At 45.6% G+C, this 23,866-nt stretch overlaps 1 protein-coding gene across 3 annotated transcripts in view; it reads right to left on the reverse strand.

Annotated features, from left to right (window-relative positions):
• BMP1 (bone morphogenetic protein 1) overlaps positions 1 to 23,866 on the reverse strand; it is a 138,539-nt gene that overhangs the window by 51,908 nt on the left and 62,765 nt on the right. For 2 of the 3 annotated variants that reach the window (XM_080982350.1, XM_080982352.1), the window contains exons 3-6: positions 15,950 to 16,111; positions 13,068 to 13,185; positions 12,636 to 12,814; positions 11,939 to 12,044 (exon numbers count right to left, since the gene is read on the reverse strand). In XM_080982350.1, the coding sequence (XP_080838476.1) occupies positions 11,939 to 12,044; positions 12,636 to 12,814; positions 13,068 to 13,185; positions 15,950 to 16,111 (565 nt within the window). Of the gene's footprint in view, positions 1 to 11,938; positions 12,045 to 12,635; positions 12,815 to 13,067; positions 13,186 to 15,949; positions 16,112 to 23,240; positions 23,332 to 23,866 lie in introns of all 3 variants that reach the window. The other variant, XM_080982351.1, reaches the window with a different exon arrangement.

Genomic DNA, 23,866 nt, shown 5'->3' on the forward strand with positions numbered 1-23,866 from the left:
TGGGGGGTAGGGTTGGGGGTGGGCTGCATTGCCCTATCCTTGTGTGGCCTACCCTGTAGGAGAGGGAGGAACATAGGAAGACCACCAGACCATCTAGTTCAGGCACTCGCTCTTTGGGATTTCAGACAGGAGTCTCTCCCAGTCCTGCCTGGAAATGCCCTTGGAGTTGAACCTGGAACCTCCTGCGCTCAAAGCAGGCCTTCTGCCATTTAGCCATGGTCCTTCCTCAGGCTGTACTGAGGAGCCAGGCTCCTTCCTCCACCAACTGTCCCCTGAGCATAGCCATCCTATCAGGCTACATCAGAGAGATGAAGAAAAGGACTGCAGGACTACTCTACTGGCACCGCCAAGAGACCACCGACTTTGGGTTCCTTCTCTCCTTTGAACAGTTACTTCAATATGCCTATTCCAGTGAACAGGCAAACTCTGCTACTAACAGATATGCAACACTAAGATAGTGGTGAAGGTGGAACTAACCACAGTATAGGATACCATACCATGCATGGTATTCAACCAACCCCTTCTATCACTATAACTTCCCCCCTTTCGCTCCCTCATAAGTCAGTTCTGGGGGTTCCCCAAGCCCTCTGGAGCTGATCTGAGGAGGGTGCAGGGCAGACACAGAAAGAGGATTCCACTGTACAAGTGAAAATCCTTGTGCAAATGACATGAGTTAGTCAGATACTACGCCATATCTATTAATGGTGTGGCTTTTAAAGGGTATAATATCTCAGTGTCTGGGGGCTAGAGTGAACATTGAAAGCCCTTAACACAACACACAAAACTGAAATGTGTTGTTTTGTTTTTGTTAACTGAGTATTTCTAAAGCCGAGTATCACTCATGCGATTATGAAAATTCCAAGAGGAGTAACTGTGTGAGTTATAACAGTTTTGTGGTACCTTAACAACTAATATATTTTATTATGTACATGATTTCATGAAGTAGAAGCCACTCACTGGAAGCAGGGATATGATCTGATGAAGCAGACTCTAGTCCATGAAAGCACATGCTGTGATTAAGGTGCTGCAAGCCTGTCGTCTTGCTTGTGTGGCTTTCCTGGGAGAGAAGATCTTCAGCAAAAGAGGTAGCAGGTGCCTTAATGTTTGGGCTCTGACAGATTTTAGGCCTTTGAAGAGTTTGCACCAACCTTGCAAAGTTTATTTAAGTTTATTCTCCTATTACTGATGATTTAGCCATAGAAAACTTAACAGCGGTGGCTACGGCAATTTGGAGAAGTAAGTGAGGACCGTGAAAGAATACGGAGAGGAAGAGCGAGAAAAGAAGGAAAAAAGCTGAGAGTCTGCATGCTGACACAGTTGTCTCAACGCATGGGAATTTGGTTGTTAGCCAATAGAACCTTTCCCTTGCCACCCATATTGACCTGTTTTAAGTCTGAAAGAGCTATTTTCACTAGTGACCTACAAGTTTCCATCCTGCTGCCTTAAGTGATTTTCAGGAGTATTTTCCTGGCCTGCTGCACTTAATGTTACACCTTCCTCCACTTGGCAAAGGCCTACATCTGGCAACTGACCCAGACTGACAGAAGCAAAGGAATTTCAAAAAGGAGCAAAAGGGAAGACTGACATAGGGCGGCCCCTACCAGAAGCACAGGAAATAGTTGCAACTTGCCTCTTCTTCCTGCTGCCTTCCAAATCTCCATCCAGGAAACCAAGTGGGAACAACTCCAGGATAGCACCACCATGAATAAACATACATGGAGTTTTCGTGTACAATCTTGGAACCCGAGTCACAAAAGCACCACGCTGCTGTTGCCCAGATGACAGCTGCTCTCTTGGTTTATCAAGCAGGCTTAAAAATACCAGGCTTGTTCTTGGAAGACGCTTCTCAAAATGGTGGGATTAGGTAAAGCTCTTAGGGAAAGGACTGACAAATGCAAAAATAATCCAGGGATAGAAGCTCTCCAGACATCACAGCATGCTATTGTCACAGCCCAGAAAGTGTCTGGGTGTAGACAGTGGGTCGCCCTGTGTCATAATCGCAAAACTTCCCATTCATTTTGGGTGCCTCAAGTTTCCACTCCCCACAGACACACCTGGAGACATTTTGAAGCCTGTGGGGTTTGCAGGCACTGCTTGTTTACCTGCCTTCCCTGAATAAGTGAGCAGGGACAGGAGCAAGAAGGAAGAGCAGCTTCATTTTGCCTCTCCCTCTCCCCAGGGCTGGCTATGGGGATTAGACCCAGAGGGCAAGCAAATGGGCAGCAGGAAGGAGGAGAGAGCCACTCAAGCAAAAGCAAAACCAAACACACCTCACTGAGGGCATCTTCTCTGAACAGCTTCCCCAAATCTGGACTCATTGTGGAAAGTACCGGGCTGGAGGCTAGTGCCAGGTCCAGGTCTGGGCTGTCAGTGACCAAATGCAGAGAGAGAGAGAGAGAGAGAGAGAGAGAGAGAAAGAGAGAGAGAGAATGTTCTCCAACTCAGGGTCCCAGAAGACCATCCTTAGAGCTGGAGGCTTGAAGCAGAACTGCAGTAAAGAGAAGATACTCCTCCATCAACTAGGCAAGGGCTGAAGTGATCCAAAAGATTCATATTGCCTTCAGTCAGAGTGGTTGATGTTGCAACCTCTTAATTCCTTGGCTTGCTGAGGTTCATGGTTCAAGCCTTGGGACCCATGAAAGCTGGTGTGTCAACCCTGATATAGCTCAATTAATGGAAAATGTAACTAGAAATAGGCAAACTGGACTCCACCCACCCTGGGATGGCAAGGATGTGGGCAGCAGGCTGGCCAGTGATGGGGCAATGCCATCTCAAGGGGGAGACAGCACAGGGGATGGCCCCACTGGCATCTCCCCTTCTGGGATGCTGGGGGGGGGGGCAAAGGCTGAACCCACATGGAAAGGACAGAAGGACCTTGAGCAAGAGTCAGGGAAGTTAAATTCTCCCAGGGTGAGAGGCAGGGAGAGGAAAGGAAAGGAAAGCTACCAGCAGAGAGCAGAGGCTCTGCCATCTTCTCAGGAGGCCAGGAATTTGCATTTGTCTGCTTCTGTATTTTGGGACACCATGCTGCTGATTTTTCTTTCCCTTATATTTTATACTGTTGCTATATTGAGAATCTGTATTTTATTATATTAATTCTTAGTATTTTATTATGCTTATATAATTGTTTTAATTTATATGTTGCACAGGTATTTGGTGCTATTTGTGTTGCAGGCTGTAAACCGCATTGTGGTCTTCTGCTGAAGGGTGGTATATAACAACAACAACAATAAGTACTACTACTACTACTACTACTACTGGGCTGCAGTTACATAGAAAGGCCTGTAGAAAGCTCCCGACTACAGCCCATTGTCAAGAGCCAGGTGCCCTGCTAGAAGACAAGTTGGCAATGCTAACGATAAGGGACCCCGGGGCTCCAGGGCAAAGAGCTTTGGCACAATAATCATCAACAGCCTTCCATCGGAAAGACCCAGAGGCATGTCGTGGGCAGCCTGGATAACCCTGACAGCAATACCAGCCTCAGCATGCTGAGCAGCATAAAAATGCTGAGCAAGAGCAAACATTATGGGGGCCACACCCTCCCAGCCTGGGGCCATATGATTCTGCAGAACACGCAGAAATCCTCATACTTAAAGATTCCCTTGGCAAGCCAACCTTCCCAGGAAAAACACTGACAAGCCCAACAAAAACAAAGGATAATCCGGAGACAAGAGGCTCAGGAGACAACAGCGTAATTTGATGGCAGGCAAAGGCATGATCAGATGAGCGATAGGGCTGTGGTGTAACAAAAGCATGCTCACCTCAAGCTGCAGCTGAAGAATGCAAGCCCAGCACCTTTGGCCCCTTCCCAGGAGCCCAGATGCTTTACTACAGGAATCAGAGATTATTTACACCTCCTCAACACGCCACTGGCAGGACTGAAAGGACACAGGCTCCTCCACTGGGCAGACTTAAAAGAGGCAGCTCTGCTCAAGAAAGAAGTGCCTCTTAGCTAATGTACTGCCAAGAAAATGGCTCATACGCCAAGATAAGAATTTGTATGCAGGTGCCATCCAAAGAGTAGAAGCCTGCATTCACATGTGGGCAAGGAAGCAGATGCAAAGCCACAGGCCTGGACAAACCATGTGGCTTATATCAGACTCTCAAGCAAAGGGTTAACATGTCATCTCCAAGATTACTGAAATCCAAACTTGGGGAATTATTTCCCAGAGAACAATCCTCTATTGACATTTGGGGGGAAGGGCTACAACAACCAGGAAACGACAGCTATGTTTACTATATAGCTCCCTTCAGCTGCAATTCGAGCTACAATCCATCCACTCATTCATCAAATTTCCTTCTGCAGAGTCACACCATTTAGACAAAAGCTGTGCATTTAATTTGGTTTGTAGTGGGAACTAGCTGAAGAGGGCCAGAAGGGTCATCATTTGCTGTTTTTTTCATAGCGCTGCCTGCTTCTCTTGTTGGTAGCAGAATAATTGGCAAGGGGGGAGGGGAGAGGCAGCAGCCTGGAGGTTTCGAAGCGTTGGCACTGCAGTCGGCCAGAGCATCTTTCACGCATAACTCTGTGAAGAGGTGGGCAGCTGCCCCGCCTTCAGGCAAGGGGGCAGTGGGAGACCCTGGGAAGAGGTACCTCCGATGCAGCGTCCATTACTACAAGCAATGCTTGTTCTAGTTTTAGAAAACAACTGGTGTGGTTTGCCCAACTTTTCCAAGACCCTTTCTTCTGCTCTTACCAGTCATTGCTAGGCTGCATAACTCTGCCTACATTTAAATTTATTTCCTTAGTGCTGTGATAGCCTGCGCTTCCTCATATGTGCTCAAGAGGCTGTACATGGTTCTCATCCTCCCTCATTTCATAGAATCACAGAATTTTAGATGACCAAGGGTCATCTAGTCCTACCCCCTGCAATGCAAACCTCTGCTTAAAAACCTCCAAGGAAGGAGAGTACCACCTCAGTTTCCTGTGCATCAATGAAACTATTATCCCCAGTACCAGGTGTTCTTCTCTCATCTGTAATGTTTTGCCCTCCCCCTCAGGATCTAGTTTAAAGCTCTCCGGATGAGGTTCGTGAGACTCTTATCCAACACATTCTTGTCAACTGCTATGAGGCACAGCCCATTTCTTGCCACAAGTCCTTCTTCAAGGAAGCAGAGACCAGGCTTTTTCAGGGGGAACTCACAGGAACTCAGTCCCAGCACCTCTCAGGTGGGCGCCATTGCCATTCTAAGAGAACAAGGGAGGTGTTGATGGTGCGTTCCAGCACCTCTTTTGCTAGAAAAATAGCACTGGTGGAGACCATGATCCAAGAAGCCAAACCCTTCCTTTGCGACACCACCTGCACAGCCAGTGGTTGCCCTCCAGTATTTTCCTCTCTTTCTGGGTCACGACCTTCAACAGGAAGGAGTGGTGAAAATGCCACCTGTGCCCCAAGGCTCTCCAGCTTCCTGCCCAGAGTCCCTTGTTATACGCTGAAGGCTGTGATGGCAGCATTATGATGGCAGCCACATGAATCAGAAGGAAGGAGTAGTGGTCAGTGGGCTTTATAATCTTCACAACAATCCTGTGAGGTCGAATAGGCTGAGAGAGGTCAGCTGAGACCACCTCAGTAGGCCTCATGGCTAAGTTGAGATTTGAACCTGGGTCTTGCCAGCTCTAATCCTGCAATAATATTTTCAACTGTGGAATTATTTAGAGTCCCCTGGCAAATGTCTCACCTTTGGACTGGCATGGGCAAAAGGATAAGAAATGAGAGGAGAAGGGAGGTAAGCAAGGCCCTCAAGCTCTGCCCAGAACAGGGGCAGGCAGCCTGGAGGCTTTGCAGAAGTGATTTGACTACAACTCCTAGCATCCCTGGCCACTGCAATGCTCAGTTTGCAGTACAGAGGTAACTCGGTTTTCGAACGTAATCTGTTTCGGAAGACCATTCGAGTTCTGAAATGTTCAAAAACTGAAAACTCAATAGCCGACAGCTAAGCCTCAGGATCTTGCACTCAGTGGAAGCCGCATTTCCTGTTCGAAACCCAAAGCATTTACTTCCAGGTTTACGGTGTTCCAAAACTGAAATGTTAATCAACGGAGATGTTAAAAAACCGAGGTACCAATGTATTTCATTGGTGACACAGGCTAGGCTGCTAATGCCTGATACAATTCCCCAAGTTCATGCCAATCAAGCTGTCTGACCTATACTATGCTTAGAGAAATCTGGATGCTGCCTCCCTGCTGCCAGGCCTCACTAGGAGCCTGCCAGGGCTGTTTCTTTGACGGGGTGTTGGTGTTGGCCTTGGGACCATCATGTGATGAGCCTTCCTCTATGGCAAAGTGTGAACTTGTTCAGTAGCTGCTCTAGGATGACCCTCTGGCACCAGACGGTATGCGGGATGCAAAGCAGGGGTTCCTCTGGGATCCGCGGTGGAATATCCCGTTTGAAAGTGCGTCAGAGCAGAGTGGCTGAGTCAACAGTTTTTCCTCTTCATTACCTCCGACAGCATCCCCCCTCCCCTGCTGCTTGCCCCCCAGTCCCTCCACCTGCCCTCTGGCACCAGTGCATTCCCTGCCGCATGAATGAGGCAGCTGTTTCTTTCTCTCCCAAGCGCTCCAGCTCTCGCCTGGGCACATGCAGAAGCCCATTCAGCAGTTTTTTCTGTGTCTGCTTGCGCCTGGACTTAGAAAGACCTACTGTGGTGCTATTCAGAAGCCAGACTAGGAGAGAACAGAACATCAGGGTTCCATGCATGCCTGGCAGCTTGGGCATGGACTCCCCTTCCTGTGGCCTCAAAGAAAAGAGACAAAGGGTGAATGAAAGTGGTTTTCTGACATCTGCAGTGTGCGAGAGAGAGACACAGAGAGGGGATGGGATTAACAATCTTGTCATATGGACTTCCTTCTGAGTAATCCCATCATAGACAACACTACGCTGCAGCCTGTGTCACCATCACCGGCACCTCTTCCTCTCCTGTCAGCCTGCTTCCTTCTTCCGCTTCTCCCAATTAACACTTTCCTCCCCTCTGGCCACCACTATCTCCAATCCTGGTCATTCTCCTTGTAAACCAGCAACCATGTGCAGAGTGTGCGCATGGGGGCGGGGCGGAGAGAGACACAATCTTGTCTGTGGCGCCATACCCTGCTCTGGGAGAAAATGGTAATTCACTAATCCTATGATTTAAAAAATAAAATAAAATAAAATAAAATAAAATAAAATAAAATAAAATAAAATAAAATAAAATAAAAGCTAGAGGCCATTCCTGATGTTTTAAAGCAGGGGTGGGAAACCTGTGGTCCTTCAGATGTTGTGTAGGACTACAACAACCATGGACCATTCTATAAACTTTATAGGGCCAAAGGATCAGTTCTTCATCAGAAGCATAAAATCTTCTTCTCAAATAATAGAAGGGGAGGAGTAGCCTTGCCACGAGTGAATCGTCATACTTCTGATGACAGGCACCGACAGGGCTGATGTGCTGTGTGCTTGATGGCTGTCACATCAGGAGAGACCAACCAGGCCTCCTCCCAATGCAACATTCACCTGCCAGACTGCCCGGCCCGGGGAATCGCTACGCGCCCAGGGTGACAACCTGTCCCCTCAAGATGGGGAGGGGCTGAGTCCCATCCCAGCAGACATTGGGGGGGGGGGCTGTAGAGGCCTCAGCCCCATCGAGTTGGCAACCCTGCTTCTGATTGTCACCAAATACTAAAGGATGAATGCGTACCCCAGTTTTTGCAACAGAGGAAGGAATGCCTTTCAGAGAGCTAAACAACAATAGTGTACATATCCCCAACATATATATAATCTGAAATATGATGTCAGTTCCCAATTTTAACTGGGGTCAGAAAGAGGCCCACTTCTCAGTGAGGCAGCAAACCTCCCCTTTGCCTGCACCTCTGCTTTTGGCTGCAGGTAGGGTTTCACCTCAATACTATTTCCCCCCTGCACACAGAAAACAAGCTTGTCAAGGAGAAGGCTAGTCTAGAGTCTTTCTCCTTAATACCTGGGGTGGGATTTTTCTTGCAGGGGGTGTGGAAATGCATTCAGTCACAGGAGCTTCCACCTGCAGTCTAGAGTGGTCTAGGCAAGACTCGCGGACGGAGGCTAGAGCTGGAGCTCTCTTCCTGGGGGGGGGGGCTTTCAAAGAGGCCAGACCCCCCACTCTTGGCCCCCGCACGGTTCAACAAAGGTTGCTTCCAGACAATTTGTTTACTGAACATCCATCCCGATTTGTTTGCACAAAGCTTATGGGGAGGTTAGACAATGCCAGGTCAAGCAAGTGTGACTTTCTGTTTTGTTTTGTTTTTAAATGATGTTTATTAAGAGTTTAAGAATTACAGAAAAAAGAGAAAAAGAAAACAACAACAAAATTAACAAAGCATACATTACAATATATAAAGAGAAAAGCATAAAAAACAATACAACAATACAGCAAAAAACACAAAACACAATAACATTAAAACACACATCCAATGTTCCATATCTTTATCTCTCATTTACTTGTTTCATCGACCTCCTCACACCTCCCTTTTTGTATTCTAATTTAATTAATTGTTTCAGCAAATTCTTTCCATCTTTCTCAATTTTTGTTATATAATTTATCTTAACGATCTAACCTTTTAATTAACTCAACAAATCCTTTCCATCTTTCACTATATTCTGTCATTCAATTTACCTTAATTTATTTAACCTTATCTTGACATAAAAAAAACACCTTAAAACTTAAAACTTAATGTACATAACTCCTTATATCATTTCTACTAAAGCCAAATAGTTTCATTCCAACGTTTTTCCTAATACCTAATTAATTTTACACTAATTCTCAAAATAATTTTTTTAAAAACTTTCTTCCAATCTTCATCCAACGTCTCTTCTTCCTGGTCTCGGGTTTTGTCAGTCCTTCTTGTCCATTCCATCTAGTCCATCAACCTGGTGATCTTATGTCCGAGGCTCTTAAGTCTTTTCCATGTCCCTTCTGCAGATCTTCTTCTTGTTTATACCTGCACTTTACTTTGTCTTTTGTTGATCTTTTTCTTAATTTCTTCCCTTTCTCATTGGGGGGTAGGTCTTGGGAGGACTCCAATCCAATAGTATCTCCATCTCTCCTCAGCAGATGAGCCCATTCCCCACAGTCCCATTCCCCACAGTCAGCACCGTAATCCAGAAAGTATTTAAAAGCATGTTTCAAAGTCCTTCCAAAATTAAGAGCCCTCACAACTCCAGACCCCCCCCGCCTGGTCCACTCCAGATTCAGACTTCAAGAACAGTGGCTTATACTCCTGCAAGGCCTCGGATCTCTCCATTTGTGTTACTTGAGGTTCAACAGCAACCTCCTCCATTATCTTCTGCACTTGCGCTTGCCCTGTCAAAACAAGTTCCTGGGCTGGTTCCTGAATGGTTTCTATATGGGTATTCGCCGTGTGTCCAAAGTTTTTAACTGCAACAGTCATCAAATCCATCTTCTCATGCATCTGCTCCAGCAAAGCACTTGTCTTGCAAAAAGCAAGCACCAAGACTTCTTGTAAACACATTTTTATTCAAGGTCAGAGTCTGGTCTCACGATCCTAATCTTACAGCTGTGAAATCCCCAGATCGACTCCGGCAACAAATTAACAAGCTCCCTCTAGAGGAGACAATTTCTATTTGTATCCATCTTTTAAAAGCAGGACCAACAAAAGAAAATTACTTTCATTTTTCAAATACTTTGTTTCTTTTGAATGCAAGAAGCAACATTGGAGTCAATTTGTTTCTCTTTTTTTTTTACTATCTGTCAAAAGACGTTCCATTCACAGTTGATGAACTTCCCCATAAATTTCTGTCTCTGACACCCCGTTCCCAGGTTTGAGACGGTGGAAATTTATCTTTCTTTACTCTCTCTCCTGCAGGCTTAAACAGTCAAAAATCCCCCCCTTTTCTCCTGCTTCCAAGAGGGGTTTTGGTGCTAATAACTGAAGGAAATTTAGACCTTTATATACGAGTTTCCAGACTTTAGCTTACAAAGTTTTTGCTTCAATCTATTTACAAAAAACGGGAGGCGGACTTCCTGTTTAGAGCCTTCCCGCTTCAGTGCCAAATTAAAATGTTTCTTAATCCAATTTTCCGTTCTACTCACGGGTACTTGTCCAATTGTCCACAGGAAAAAGTCAGCGCTCTCCGGCAACTCCGTAAAAGTAGCGGTTGATTCAAAACACCGCACCACTCACCCCACGTCGCTTCGGATCCCCGAAAAAGGGTTTCCCTGCGAGTAGGGGAGGCGCTCCTGGTGTCAGCCGAATCCCACGTTCCCAGGCTTCCTCCGCCTGGGATTTTTAGAGGGTCTCCGCCTTCGCCGCGGCGGCAAGACCCGATTTTCACGGAGCGGGTTCCTCTCGGTCAGAGGAACTCCGCCATTGCCGATGGCGCTAACCCGGAAGTCCGCAAGTGTGACTTTCTGGTGCATTTTCCTGTTGCTTTCCTCACCACAAAAAGTCAATTGGCTTTCAGCCAAAAATGCCTTAGTCAAGGGCTTATTTTTTGTTTATTACCTGAACCAATCTCAAAAGCTTTCGTTGTCAAAAGAAACCGATAGAGCGAAATCTTGTGGGAGGACCACCTCACCCCATACCTTCACATGCTGCAATGCACACCAGCATGTTTCTTTTTGCAAGTTACATGAACACAAGCTGAAACCTCATTGCAACCAGGCTCATAAGCAACCCAAGGCAGCCGACTGTAGCTGCTTCCGGACACATGGCTTCTAGCACTAATCATCATTGTTCTTCCGCTGCAAGCTAGAAGCAGAATCACAACTGACCTTCCACACTACCCTGTACTTCTTTGGTATGAGTCTCCTGCTAGTCCCTCTTCACACCAGTGGACATCACACAGCTGCTGGTGGGGGAGCAGGAAGATGCTGGTCACCTGAGCAGTTATTGGGGGGGGGGGATTTCAGGAGGTGGTGACCAGGAAGGAGTCTCCTCATTTTTTAAAAAAATTAGCATTATATGTTACAGCACCATAACCCTCTTTCACTTAAGGAGTTTTACTAATTTTTTTTAATATAGCCAAAAAAGCATTTTAGTGATAATGTAGAGATTGATTTAAATAATAATAATGAGATTATAAAATGGTGTCCGCCCAAAAAGTTTATGGTGAATGTGTGTTGAGCTGTGAGAGGTTCACCTGCCAAATACATCACTGGCCATTAAAAAACAACAACAACAGCAGCAGCAGCAGAGTTCTACTAGGGGCAGCTACACCTGTGGAGAATGTGGTACTCTTTCATCCATCTCAAAAGAGACAAACTTTCTATGGTAAGAAAAAGCAAGTAAGCAGCACTAGGAAAACCTGGGAAGATTACACACGGATCATGTGGAGCCCCTGCAAAATCTGAGTGGGCAAGACATGGCGAATCCACACTAGAGCTGGCAAATGGCTGTTCTTGGGGACATCAGTTGGAGGAAAAAGTAGCCAGGGGGGCAGATAGGAGCAATCAGAACAAGGGCTAAACTTTAGGCCCCCAAACAGCTGGAGTCACTCCTGAGAATGGTTCAGATATGGATTTCCTACTCTTGATGGAAGGGGTTGACTTAGAAGAAGAAGAAGAAGAGTTTGGATTTGATATCCTGCTTTATCACTACCCTAAGGAGTCTCAAAGCAGCTCACAATCTCCTTTCCTTCCTCCCCCACAACAAACACTCTGTGAGGTGAGTGGGGCTGAGAGACTTCAGAGAAGTGTGACTGGCCCAAGGTCACTCAGCAGCTGCATGTGGAGGAGCAGAGACGCGAACCCGGTTCACCAGATTGCGAGTCCACCGCTCTTAACCGCTACACCACACTGGGTCTTTAAAATCCCTCTCAGCCTCTTGGGCTCATTCTGAGGCTTGCGAATGAAAGCAGGAAACCTTTCCCCCAGGGTGTGGCCTTCACCTGAAAGAAGAGCCAGGTGCGCCTGCGTGTCAATGCATATGGGCTGAATGAATGTCAGAAGTAATAGCATCTTGGACTCTCACTTGGAGAAGGTGTTCCTGGCATAGTGCATTATGCTGTCAAAATCGTACGTCTCTCCCAAAGACTCCACCTCTTCATACTCCATCTTCAAGAAGTTATACTCCTGCCCTGCGGAAACAGCAGGAGGTAGAAGCATGAGAAAAGCAGACCAGGCTAAGCTGGGCAAGGAGCAAATATCTGTCTCTCATGTACTAGCATCTCTCAGGTCTCCTGCTCACACAGAACTGCTAGCCAGCGATTAGAGCAACGCCTTGGTTAAGGCTGCTCAGTGATGCTGACTGAGCTATATGCTTCACTGTTTTTGACTCTGCACAAGTTCAGCAGTGAAATTTGAGGTACACATTTGCCAGCCTGTCCCAGGCTCTGCCATTTTCTAAGTTTGTCCAATGGGCTGGGCACAGTGCTCTCAGAAGGAGAATATGTAAGCACTGCATAGGTAGATACAGTGTGTGTGTGTGTGTGTGTGTGTGTGTGTGCGGACAATATGGGGCAAAAAAGCAGCAGAGAAGGAGAACACTGGTCAGATGACAAGGTGAGTCGTGAATGGATGAAGAAAGAACAGTGGGACTAAGGACAGAACTCCCATGTTCCACCAGACAAGCATCTTTTGCTGGACTGCTCATGCTCATGCTTGCTTTACATTACTTTGCTTTGTTGGGATGAAGACTAGAAGAACAGAGAGAAAATGGGCACTTTTACCTGGTTGGATGTTTTCACGGATAATGGACACGTGCTCATCTCTGTCTGGGCGTGTGTGCTCATGCCAAAAACCAATGACATGGCCCAGCTCATGCACCACAATGCCAAACTTGTCACAGTTTTTCCCAATGGAGATGGCCTGTGGTCCTCCTCCTCTGCGCCCCACATAGGAACAGCACCTGTGAGGAGAACAAGAGAGTGCCAAATTCACTTGCAAATAGGCCAAGAACATCTCAGCAAGAAACACAAGTACAAACTTCTTTGCTTTTTCCACCGTGAGAAGGAGAAGGGTCTTTAGAAGGTAAAATCATGCTCCTCTCCTCACCCCCATTCCCTTCCCAGGAGAAGGAAGAACTGGACCAAGGGAAAGACATGCTGCTGGGGACTGATCCATGCGGCTTCAGATGTTGAGAAGTTCTGTCTCTGGCTTACCCACAAGGTCTAAAGGTAAACACAATGTAGCTGTCTTCATCATTCCGTTCCAAGAAGGTGACACAGGTGTGCTTCTCCCAGTGGCGCATGGCCTGCCGAAAGACGGCTCGTTGGCTGCCTACAGGAAACAGAGAGAGGCCCGAAGCTGACTAGAGAGGGAAGATGTCTATAGTCCTCACTCTGAGCTGTGTGAGCAATTGAACAAGATGAGCATGTGGAGTATATGAGGCAGCATATTACAATTGCAATGGTGCTGTAGGAGGAAGTGCAGGTCTTAACCAGAGGGGAGTGGAACTCAGGACTGCTCTCTAGCATCTGAACAGGAAAGGGCTCAGGATTACTGAGGATTAGAGGGGGCAGGTCTCAGAGGGGACTTAGCCATGTTCCCCACAAGATGGAAAGAAAATTGCCCATGCTGTTTGTTGGCAGAGCCATAAATATTATTTCAGAACTGCACACATTGCAGAACATAAAAACGGAAAACAAAGGCATCTGCGTAGGCCCTGCAGATGCTTCTGTTGAGATGCAGATGACATAACCTGGATGGGAGTGTCAGTGATGGTTTGCTAATTTCTGAGTCCAGAAGAGAGCTACTAATAAAAACAAATTAACGAAAAAATATAAAATATATGACCCATTTGCCAGAGAACCCCTAATTTTGGAGTTTGCCCTGCCGGTTGCCACATATGATGCTTAACCTTAGAAGCTAGAAAAATGATCACAATCCAGTTTTCAGAGATTCTAAGTATAGGCTTTAACGTTTAATGGAAATCTAAATTTGTCTGTATCTGGGGTTTTTTTAAAGAGAGAGACTAAGATGAGTGAATAAAAAAATGAGTTGAATTTGGCCCAGTGCAGAGAGGTGTCCGTCTTGGTAGTGGAGCACAGCAGGGAGTTTTCTCTTGTCCCAATGCACTGCATGTTCATGTGGAACTTGGTGTTAAATATTCATAGATGGCTTTAATTTCAAAACATATGATTTATTAATTTTAGATCCAATGGTATTGATTGGCATGTTGTTGCTGTCACTGTTGTTTTAATTCGCTTTTTATCCATCTTGGCTTGGTAGCTACTCTGTTGGTATGAAAGTGGCTGATGAAAACCCATCTTCACTCTCCCTAGCTTGCAGGCCTGACTTAAACTGAGGATTGAGCTTCCAAGGCATAAGAGCAAGCCCTGGTTAAAACTGGACAATAAATTTCTTACTTCATAGCCTGGAATTTAGCAACAGAACATCCAAGTACTTTTTGTTCAGATCACTAAGGAGATGAGGCAATTGGATTACAACTAACAGGGAACCAAAACAGAGCAATAGCCATCAGTGAAGCTGCTCAACATGATGTCCATACTTGAACCTAGAATCTAGATCACTGTTTCTCAAGCCTGGGACTCCAGGTGTTGTTAGATTACAATTCCCAGCATCCCTGGCTAGCAGGACCAGTGGCCAGGGATGATGGCAGTTGTGGGCTGGATCTAGACACATCAAAGAAGCGTTTCTGTTTAAAGCGTTGTAAATTTAAATAAGGAAAAGAGGTAGAGAACGGGAACTCCATGTCACCATCTTGTGGCACAATCTTACATCAAACATACATTGCATATAAATCACTTTTTCTTTACCGGTCTAGCTGAGTCTGTAGTCCAACAACAGCTGGAGACCCAAGTTTGAGAATGGTCTAGACAGGTAAGCATCTGTTGTGGCACCAAGCTGCCTCAGATGGCCTCACCTACATCACCTGCTTTCCCTTTCAGTGGTTCAGCTTGGAGAGGAGTGAGGGTGAGGGTTCCATGATTTCTAAGATGCAAAGAGCAGGGCAATGAATGGAAGGAGAACAGGAAAGGCCTCAGCTGCAAGGCCTTCTAAGGGAGAATGAAGCACAATTTGTCCCATGCAGATTTTTTTGAGAAAGGCAGGAGCAATACTCAGAGGTGCCCTTAAAGGCTCATTACTGGAGAACCCCCACTTCTGGAGTAAGGCCTGCTGAGGTTTTTTTTGCATTCAATATGCAGCACACTGAGTTCCTGGAGCAGGGAAAACAGGATTCATATTCTCTGCAAAGCCTCTCCTACCAGCAGCATTCTTTTCCCTACAGCACATAACATTGTAGGGTTTCTGGCAAGAATGGAGTTCTCAGTTCACTTCTCAGAGACTTGCACTGGCACATTCGTACCAATCCAGTTTGTTGAGAATTGATTACTCAGTTAAGGTATGGGGCAATTATTTATTTTAATGCAATCTCAATTACCTAAATCATTAAGATAATCAGATATCTGAATACAGATTGACATGGGAGCTACAGACTGAAGTATGTGGCATTTCTACTAGAATTCAGACATAGGGGATTTCCCTTGCATATTCCTTTGTAGTGGCATGCTAATAAGTGCTGAGTTCAGGTGTTTTCTTGTGCACACACAACATAATCCCCAAGTCATCCTTATTCCACACTACTTAATCAAAAGCACATTCTGCTAGGACGGTTATAATCCATTTTGTACCAAGAATGCTCTTCTCAAGCTGCCTGGCATAGCTCTTAAGTCTAGCACAGCCTTTCCTAGTGTGGTGCCCCCGCTGGCTGGAACTGACAGGAGTTATAGTTCCAAACATCTGGACGGTACCAGGTTAGGGAAGACTGGTGGAGTAAATGAGCATTAACCTGAGAGTACGGGGTTCTCTCCTGAAATGTAAGAGAAGCCAGTTAATCTATTTTTCATGTTTTGCTTAAGGCGGAATAGTAGGCTTCACAAAAGATGCAGTGCAGAGCAATCTGGCAATCTCTCCACAACATCTCTGTCTCACCGGAATCATGCTGTAGGCCTAGCAGTTTGCTCTTCTGCATCTCTGCATTTTAGGGGAGAATCACAGTTTCACAGTGTGTAAAACTTACCACTGAAATTTCCGCTGATCACATAAGGAATGACTCCATCTGGCCACACCCGCTCAAGGCGGGATGTGGCGGCCCGGCGGCTTCGAGGCTGCCCCCGCCCCTGCTTCCATCGCCTCCTCTGCTGCCTCCCGGGTCTCATACTGGTGCTGTTTGAACTGTTCCCTTTGATGGAGACAATAAAGAGGTTCATGAGCACAGCTCTTTCCCATTTCGTGCAGGGAGAATCCCTCACTCAACTTTCGTTCATTGACTTCAGGGCAGAATTGGCACGCAAACCCCACGAGAAAGATAAGCTTGTGTGACCTCCCTATTCCTCCCAAAAAGCTGCCTGGGTTTTATTTATTATTATTATTTTAAATAATATTTATTATGTTTTCCAATTTAACAATCCAATAAATGCCACATTAAAGACATTCCGAATTATAAAATAATCAAACAGTCCAAATATTAAGCCAAATCATGAATCTTTCTTTGACTTCCCATGCTCTGAGGTCGGAGGATTGCCATCATCTCACATTTGCGCTGCTTTCTTAATTAGTCCATGCGGTTCCCATAAATCAATCTGATGTTAATCCTTCATTCGTTTCCACAGCCTCTGAGTTCATCCAGCAAGCGACTTATATCAAAACAGTATGTTTCTGTGTGGGTGTTTATTTTCTTCCGTGTCTTTCAATTTCGCTTCTTCATGCCAGTTGTTATCCAATACAACACGTCCCAAAATGGAGGAAATCTGGCTTTCTGCCAATTGTTTCAGGCATATGTCCAAACCCTTCCGTTTTGTCTCATACCAGAACAGATAAGCCTGTACAGTGGTGCCCCGCAAGACGAATGCCTCGCAAGACGGAAAACTCGCTAGACAAAAGAGTTTTCCGTTTTGGAGGTGCTTCGCAAAACGAAGCTCCTATGGGCTTGCTTCTGCGGTTTTTTTCCCCTTTCCCCCCCTTTTTCTAAGCCGTTAAGCCGCTTATCTGCTTATCCGATAAGCTGATAAGCCGCTAAAAGCCGCTAAAAGCCGCTAATAGCGCTAATAGCGCTAATCCGCTAATCCGTCAATGGGCTTGCTTCGCAAGACGAAAAAACCGCTAGACGAAGAGACTCACAGAACGGATTCTTTTCGTCTTGCGAGGCACCACTGTACTTTACCTAGAAGCCTCAATTCCCATCTTCCGCTCTTAACAGTCCATCAGAATTAATTGTAAGTTCATAAGTCTTTTCCACGCAGTTAATAACTCACTCAGAGCATGCCTGTTAATTAAGACCGAATTATCATCTTAAATTATCATCAGGAGTTTGCTCGCTCATAGCGGCGACTTTGGAGAGTTGCTGAAGAGACGCATGGTGTTTTCCACCCAGCGCCCCCTGCCCCCTCATTCCTACCGGATTGGGGGCAGGTGTTGGGCGATCTGTGGGTGAAGCTGCCCATCCAGCCTGGGGGGGGGGGGCTGGGAGGATGATTACTCCCATTTCATCCTCAAAATATCCCGTGCGAAATGGCAGAGATGTAACCAACAGCAAGCCAACCATAGCTGACCAAACCGGAAGTCTCAATGGCTGCCTGGGTTTTAAGTGCATTGAACTGCTTTGCTAATGCTTCTATTAAGAAGCAGATCTCAGTTAACCACGATGTAAGTCCTGTTGAGTGAAAGAAACCACTAACCCTCTCACTACTTGTTCACCCTCCTTTCCCTCTGGCCCAGAAAAAAAGTGATGCGTGCAGACAGTAGATGATGCCACTTGCTTGCTCATTGGTCCTCTGTCTGGCAAACAGTAATGAGGAAGATGACAGCTATCGAACAGCATCGAGATGACTAGGGGGGTGAGACAGGGTTGCATTTTGGCCCCCACATTGTTTTGTCTATTCTTAAATGACCTAGAAGAGAGCTTAATGGACCTAGATGGACAGATTCAAAAAACAGGAATGAGAAGGACCCCCTTGTTGTTATATGCTGATGACGCGGCCATCATCTCACGTTCCAGACCGGGTTTGAATTATCTGCTGAGGAAATTTTCTGATTACTGTTCTGGAAATGGTTTATCCATTAATTATGAAAAATCTAAAATTTTACTTTTCGAAAGAAGCTTCTCCCAGTCTAAATGGGTGTTGGATGGCCAAAGCCTTGAAGAGATAAAATACTTCAGTTACCTAGGGCTCACATTCCATCATACAGGATCTTGGAAGCATCACTGGCAAACCTCCCTTCAAAAGGCAGAGATTGCAAAGCTAGTCATACTCAGATTCTTTTTCACAAAGGGCGGCAAATATGTTCCAGCAGCCTTAAGGGTTTTCAACGCAAAACCCGTTTCCCAACTCCTGTACGCAGCAAATGTCTGGCATAATGGGGACCTGCCAAAGCTAGATGGCTTTCAGGCAAAATTTCTACGATCTCTGCTGCAGGTACCCAACTGCGTCCCCAACTCCGTTCTTCTGTTAGAAGCTGGTGAATGCCCAATTTCAACTAAAGCATGGTGGGCTGCCTTAAAACATTGGCTCAGGATTTCAGTGTTTAATCTAGGGAAGGGTTTGTACCAACACCTGACGAATGAGGAATTTGTCAGCAAATGGCAGAAAACCATGGCTAAAAAAGCCATCTCTATTGGTCTGTCATTCCCCCAACCGTACTACCTGAGTTATGAAGGCGCCCTAAAGACGTTAAAGCAAAGATTATGGGATAATGCACACAGTGACTTGCGATCACGATCATACGCAGTCTGTAGTCCACTGGCAGTAGGAGTTCAATATGGGTATGTCTTTAAGTTAACATCTTACATTAAAAACCTGACAGTACCAAACTACCGAGGGCTTTTCACCAAAGCCAGACTAAATGTCTTCCCTTCTGCAGTGTTGGATGGCAGGTTGAGAGGAGTTCCCTACCAGGACAGACTTTGCTCGTGTGCTCAAAACATCGATTCCATAAAACATATTTTGTTGAATTGTGCAAAATATGAGCAAGCCAGGGCTGAACTGATACTACCCTTGCTGGTACCTTTCCCGGGAAAATCAGAGGCTCACTATGTCAGGTTCCTACTGGAAGACCGGACAAATGTTAGAACATTAGCAGTGGCAAAGTTTTTATTGGTGGTTGCATGATCAAATGAGCCCTATATTCTAAACAAAATGCTTGTTTAACCTGGAGGTAGGCTGTATGAATTGTGTATTGTTTTGTAATGATTTGTTGGGTCTCTGGACCGTAATAAAGATTGATGATGATGCCTTGAACTGCTTTGCTAATGCTTCTATTAAGATGCAGATCTCAGTTAACCATGATGTAAGTCCTGTTGAGTGAAAGAAACCACTAACCCTCTCACTACCTGTTCACCCTCCTTTCCCTCTGGCCCAGAAAAAAAGTGATGCGTGCAGACAGTAAATGATGCCACTTGCTTGCTCATTGGTTCTCCGTCTGGCAAACAGTGATGAGGAAGATGAGCACCAGCAAGCTCTGCGGCTAATGGCAAAGAGTAACTAGACCCACTGGGGGGAGTGTCATGGTGGGGGTCCTGGAGAGTGTCTTGCCAAAGGGCCCACCGAAACTTGGAGCTGGCACTAGATTCCTTATCAACCAACAGTCTAATGCCATTTTTCATGTGTCTAAAGGCCCCTGCTGCCTGCCAAGGTGGGCTGCGACACTAGATTAAAGATTGGGCTGTTATTTCATATCAATCCGTGAACTTCAGTTTTTCCCTCCGAGTTCATTTTCTCTCCTACGTCTCCTTATCCCCCCTCAGAATCCCACTTTTTGCTTTCTCCTTATTCTCCTGAGACACTCCTTTTTCCTCCAAATTTGTTTTCAGGGGGCAAGACAAGATGTGCCACTACTTACCACACCTGCTATTTATGCAAACAAGCTTGAATGGTGCCACATCCAGTTTGCCCCACAGGCTCCTGTCTCTTCTCTTAGGGGTTTCTGTTTGCTCCGCTCAACCAGCCACTGCTAGGGAGGCCTTTCACTGCCCAGCCCCTCTGTGACAGAAAGGCAGGCAAGCCAATCATTGCCCAAAGCTTCTTGAGCATCACTGCTTCTGCCACCACCACCAAGTCTCTTAGTAATTTATTAGATAGCTAGTGACATCACAACTCTTACCACACAAATTGAATCCTATGCATTTTCTTAAACCACTCTTTGTCCAAAAATGCTGACTCCTTGGTGTGTCTTATACAGCCATTTTCCATTTTTGTAGGTTAGGTATTTATTGTGGTCTTCAAATTGGAACCAGTGAAGGCGGTGGAGGTCCTGTGTGAGTGTCTGGAGGTGGTTGGAGGATGGATGGCGGCTAACAGATTGTTTTTTTTAAAAAAATAATTTTTATTCATTTTCCAAACAAGTTTTATACAATCAACAAATTGTTTTACACTCATGCTTCAATTTTTGACTTTCCTCAGTTTCTCTGTCAATCTTTCGAAAAATTTCTATTTATTGACGCATTTCTAAACATGATATTGCCTTTCCCCACTCCTTTTCCTCTTACTCTCTTTTTTGCAGTATTTCTTGCTATTTCACAGAGTCTCTTCAAAACCAACAAGCGTTGTCTGTACATCACATATATTTTTCATATATTATGTAAATTTCCCCCAGTCCTCGATAAACTTTTGGTCTTTCTGGTATCGAATCTTCCCAGTCAATTTGTCCAATTCTGCATATTCGGTCAATTTCCTTCTCCATTCTTCCACTGTTGGAATTTCTTCCTGTTTCCATCTTTGGGCCAGAAGTATCCTTGCGGCAGTCACTGCATATTGAAACAGTTTACAGTCTCTCTTATTGATTTCGTTTCCTACCATTCCTAATAGAAAGGCTTCTGGTTTTTTAACGAACGTATATTTCAACATCTTTTTCAATTCATTGTATATCATTTCCCAGAAGTCTTTCGCCTTTTTACACTCCCACCACATATGATAGAAAGTACCTTCTTTTTCTTTACATTTCCAGGGGGCTAACAGATTGAGGTTGAATCCTGACAAGACAGAAGCACTGTTTTTGGGGGACAGGAGATGGGCGGGTGTGGAGGATTCCCTGGTCCTGAATGGGGTAACTGTGCCCCTGAAGGATCAGGTGCACAGCCTGGGAGTCATTCTGGACTCACAGCTGTCCATGAAGGCTCAGGTCAATTCTGTGTCCAGGGCAGCTGTTTACCAGCGCCATCTGGTACGCAGGTTGAGACCCTATCTGCCCGCAGACTGTCTTGCCAGAGTGGTGCATGCTCTGGTTATCTCTCGCTTTGACTACTGCCATGCACTCTATGTGGGGCTACCTTTGAAGGTGACCCGGAAACTACAACTAATCCAGAATGCGGCAGCTAGACTGGTGACTGGGAGCGGCCACCGAGACCATATAACACCAGTCTTGAAAGACCTACACTGGCTCCCAGTACGTTTCTGAGCACAATTCAAAGTGTTGGTGCTGACCTTTAAAGCCCTAAACGGCCTCGGTCCAGCATTCCTGAAGGAGCGTCTCCACCTCCATCGTTCTGCCCAGATACTGAGGTCCAGCGCCGAGGGCCTTCTGGTGGTTCCCTCACTGGGAGAAGCCAAGTTACAGGGAACCAGGCAGAGGGCCTTCTCGGTAGTGGCACCCGCCCTGTGGAACGACCTCCCACCAGGTGTCAAAGAGAAAAATAACTACCAAACTTTTAGAAGACATCTGAAGGCAGCCCTGTTTAGGGAAGTGTTTAATGTTTAATAGGTTATTGTATTATAGTGTTTTGTTGGAAGAGTGGCTGGGGAAACCCAGCCAGATGGGCAGGGTATAAATAATAAATTATATTATTATTATTAGTAGTAGTATGAAGCCATGGAAAACCCAGGTGGCAGAAGGCAGGTTGGTTGCTTAAACTGTTTTGCCTGCTGTCATGTCAAGAAAACAGGCCATTGCATCTTTTTCTTCTAGTGGATGGTATGAAGGCAGCTGCAAGACATGGCTAGTTTATTCAGATGCAATGCATATTTGACTGTGAAAAAGCAGTTTTCCCTCCAAAGCTTTGGCTGGTTTTGTTAACGCAAGAGCAGAAGAAGTGCAAGGGTTTATGCCAAGATCTTTGTCTCCAAATTGTCTGGAATGCTCTCTATCAGTCAAGCTGCCGCCACAGCCTATAGAAAGCCTATTACCTGGCAGGAGAACCTACCCCAAAGGCCCAGGGAGGAGGGCCCAGTGATCTGGCAAGGAGAAACTCAAAGCTAGGCTTTGTACATGCCAAACATGAGCAAGGAGTACCCAAGGCCTCCCTGCACTCCTCACAACATGAACCAGGTCCTTTTCACTGCCTCTTTGCCATGAAAAGTGGGGCTGGGTGATGGGGAGGGCCCAATCTGCACCAGAAAGGACACAACGCCCACAGAGGCTTTGCGGTCACATTTTGGTCCTCCCAAATGAGGACAAAGTAGTGAGTTGCCAACCAACATACCAAGTCAAATAACAAAATCCAGGTGTGCCAGATTTGACTGAAACTCTGGGCACTTTCTTCAGATACACTCTAAAATTCGGGGGGGGGGGTTAAAAACAAACCCCAATACCTGAATAGCTTATGTTTTTAGTGAGCAATTTTGTTGGAATTAAATAATGTTGCTGCCTATATAACATCCTCCAGTCTTTCATCCCTTTCTCTTGAGGAGATTATCCCACAGTTAAACAAATGTCACTGTCAAGGAGATTTCATTTAAAAAACCACCCTGGGTAATAAATCTTCCAATCGTTCCCTCTCTGCTAAAGAAATGCAGACAGTTACATGGGTGTTCTGAGGATGGCTGAGAAGCAGACCCATGTGAGCCCAGTTACCTTTGTCCTGCGCCTGATGAACCTGGATCCTGTCAATATTACCCATGGACCTGAGCCAGGCTGGCTGCACCCTCTTCCAGGCTCTCCCAAAGTAACAGCAGCTGAGCTAACAGTGCTCTCCTGACCCTTGACTTTCAAGAGAAGCATGATGAATATAATGCAACCCTATAACACTTTGTTTATCTTTGCTGCACTGACTTTCCTCATCTCCATTCAGTCTCATTTTAGAAATCCTTTAGCTAAGACTACAGTGGAAACTAAAATGAGCTACAGAATGGAAGAAACAGAAATCAGGTTTGGAAATGGAGTATCACAAAGCACATCCCAGCTGTCAACTACTGGATTCACAGGAAAGGCCTCCTGAGTTCTGCCTTCTGGAAAAAGGGTTAGTTTGCACAATCAGCAGAATCAAGTAGCAAAGTTTTTTTCCTAGACTGTCCCCAAAAGAAAATGAATTAGAAACCATTTGCAAAATGGGTTTTAACGCAACAAAAACAAAACCATATTTTCCATCCTGTGCAACTCACCTGTTGCAAGTGTAGCAGATACATTTTTGAAATACATGTGGTGAGACTATAGAAAACTTTAGAAATTCTTTCACGGTGGTTCAGAAATAATCTGCATAATGAAAATTGCACAGTCCAGTTCAGTTACAATTCTGCGTAATGAAAATTGCACAGTCCAGTTCAGTTACAATTCTGCTATATCTAAAAATTCTGGTTAAATTTGAAATACAAATAAACAGGGTCAATCTGGGCCCTGCTGGGCCTCTATGGTCATCCTACCCAGCGCAGTTTTATGCACACAGTAGGGCAGCCTGCTAATGGGTCAACATGTAGGACACTCTATGCCACTTTGGGGTCTCCTTTGTAGAAGCGGCTGGGACCGTTGTGCATATATTTGTTGCTTTCAATAAGACTTATGGGGACCATGCGGCCTAAACAGATGTGAAGGTATAACATGTGTTGATAGATCAGTGCTAGAAATGTGCCAAAGTTCCCTGCATGGGTGTGGGGAAGGGGAATCTTAAGCACACCCTGAACAATAGGTGTGGGTTAGGGTTTTGGAGAGTGTGGTGGGTCACTCCTTTGCTTAATAATATAAAATGTTAATATGCAAGCTAGCTGACAACAATTGACAGTAACTGGTGGGT

The sequence above is a fragment of the Podarcis pityusensis genome, assembly GCF_964106645.2.
Source record: "Podarcis pityusensis genome assembly, chromosome: 15".
Lineage (NCBI taxonomy): Eukaryota > Metazoa > Chordata > Lepidosauria > Squamata > Lacertidae > Podarcis > Podarcis pityusensis.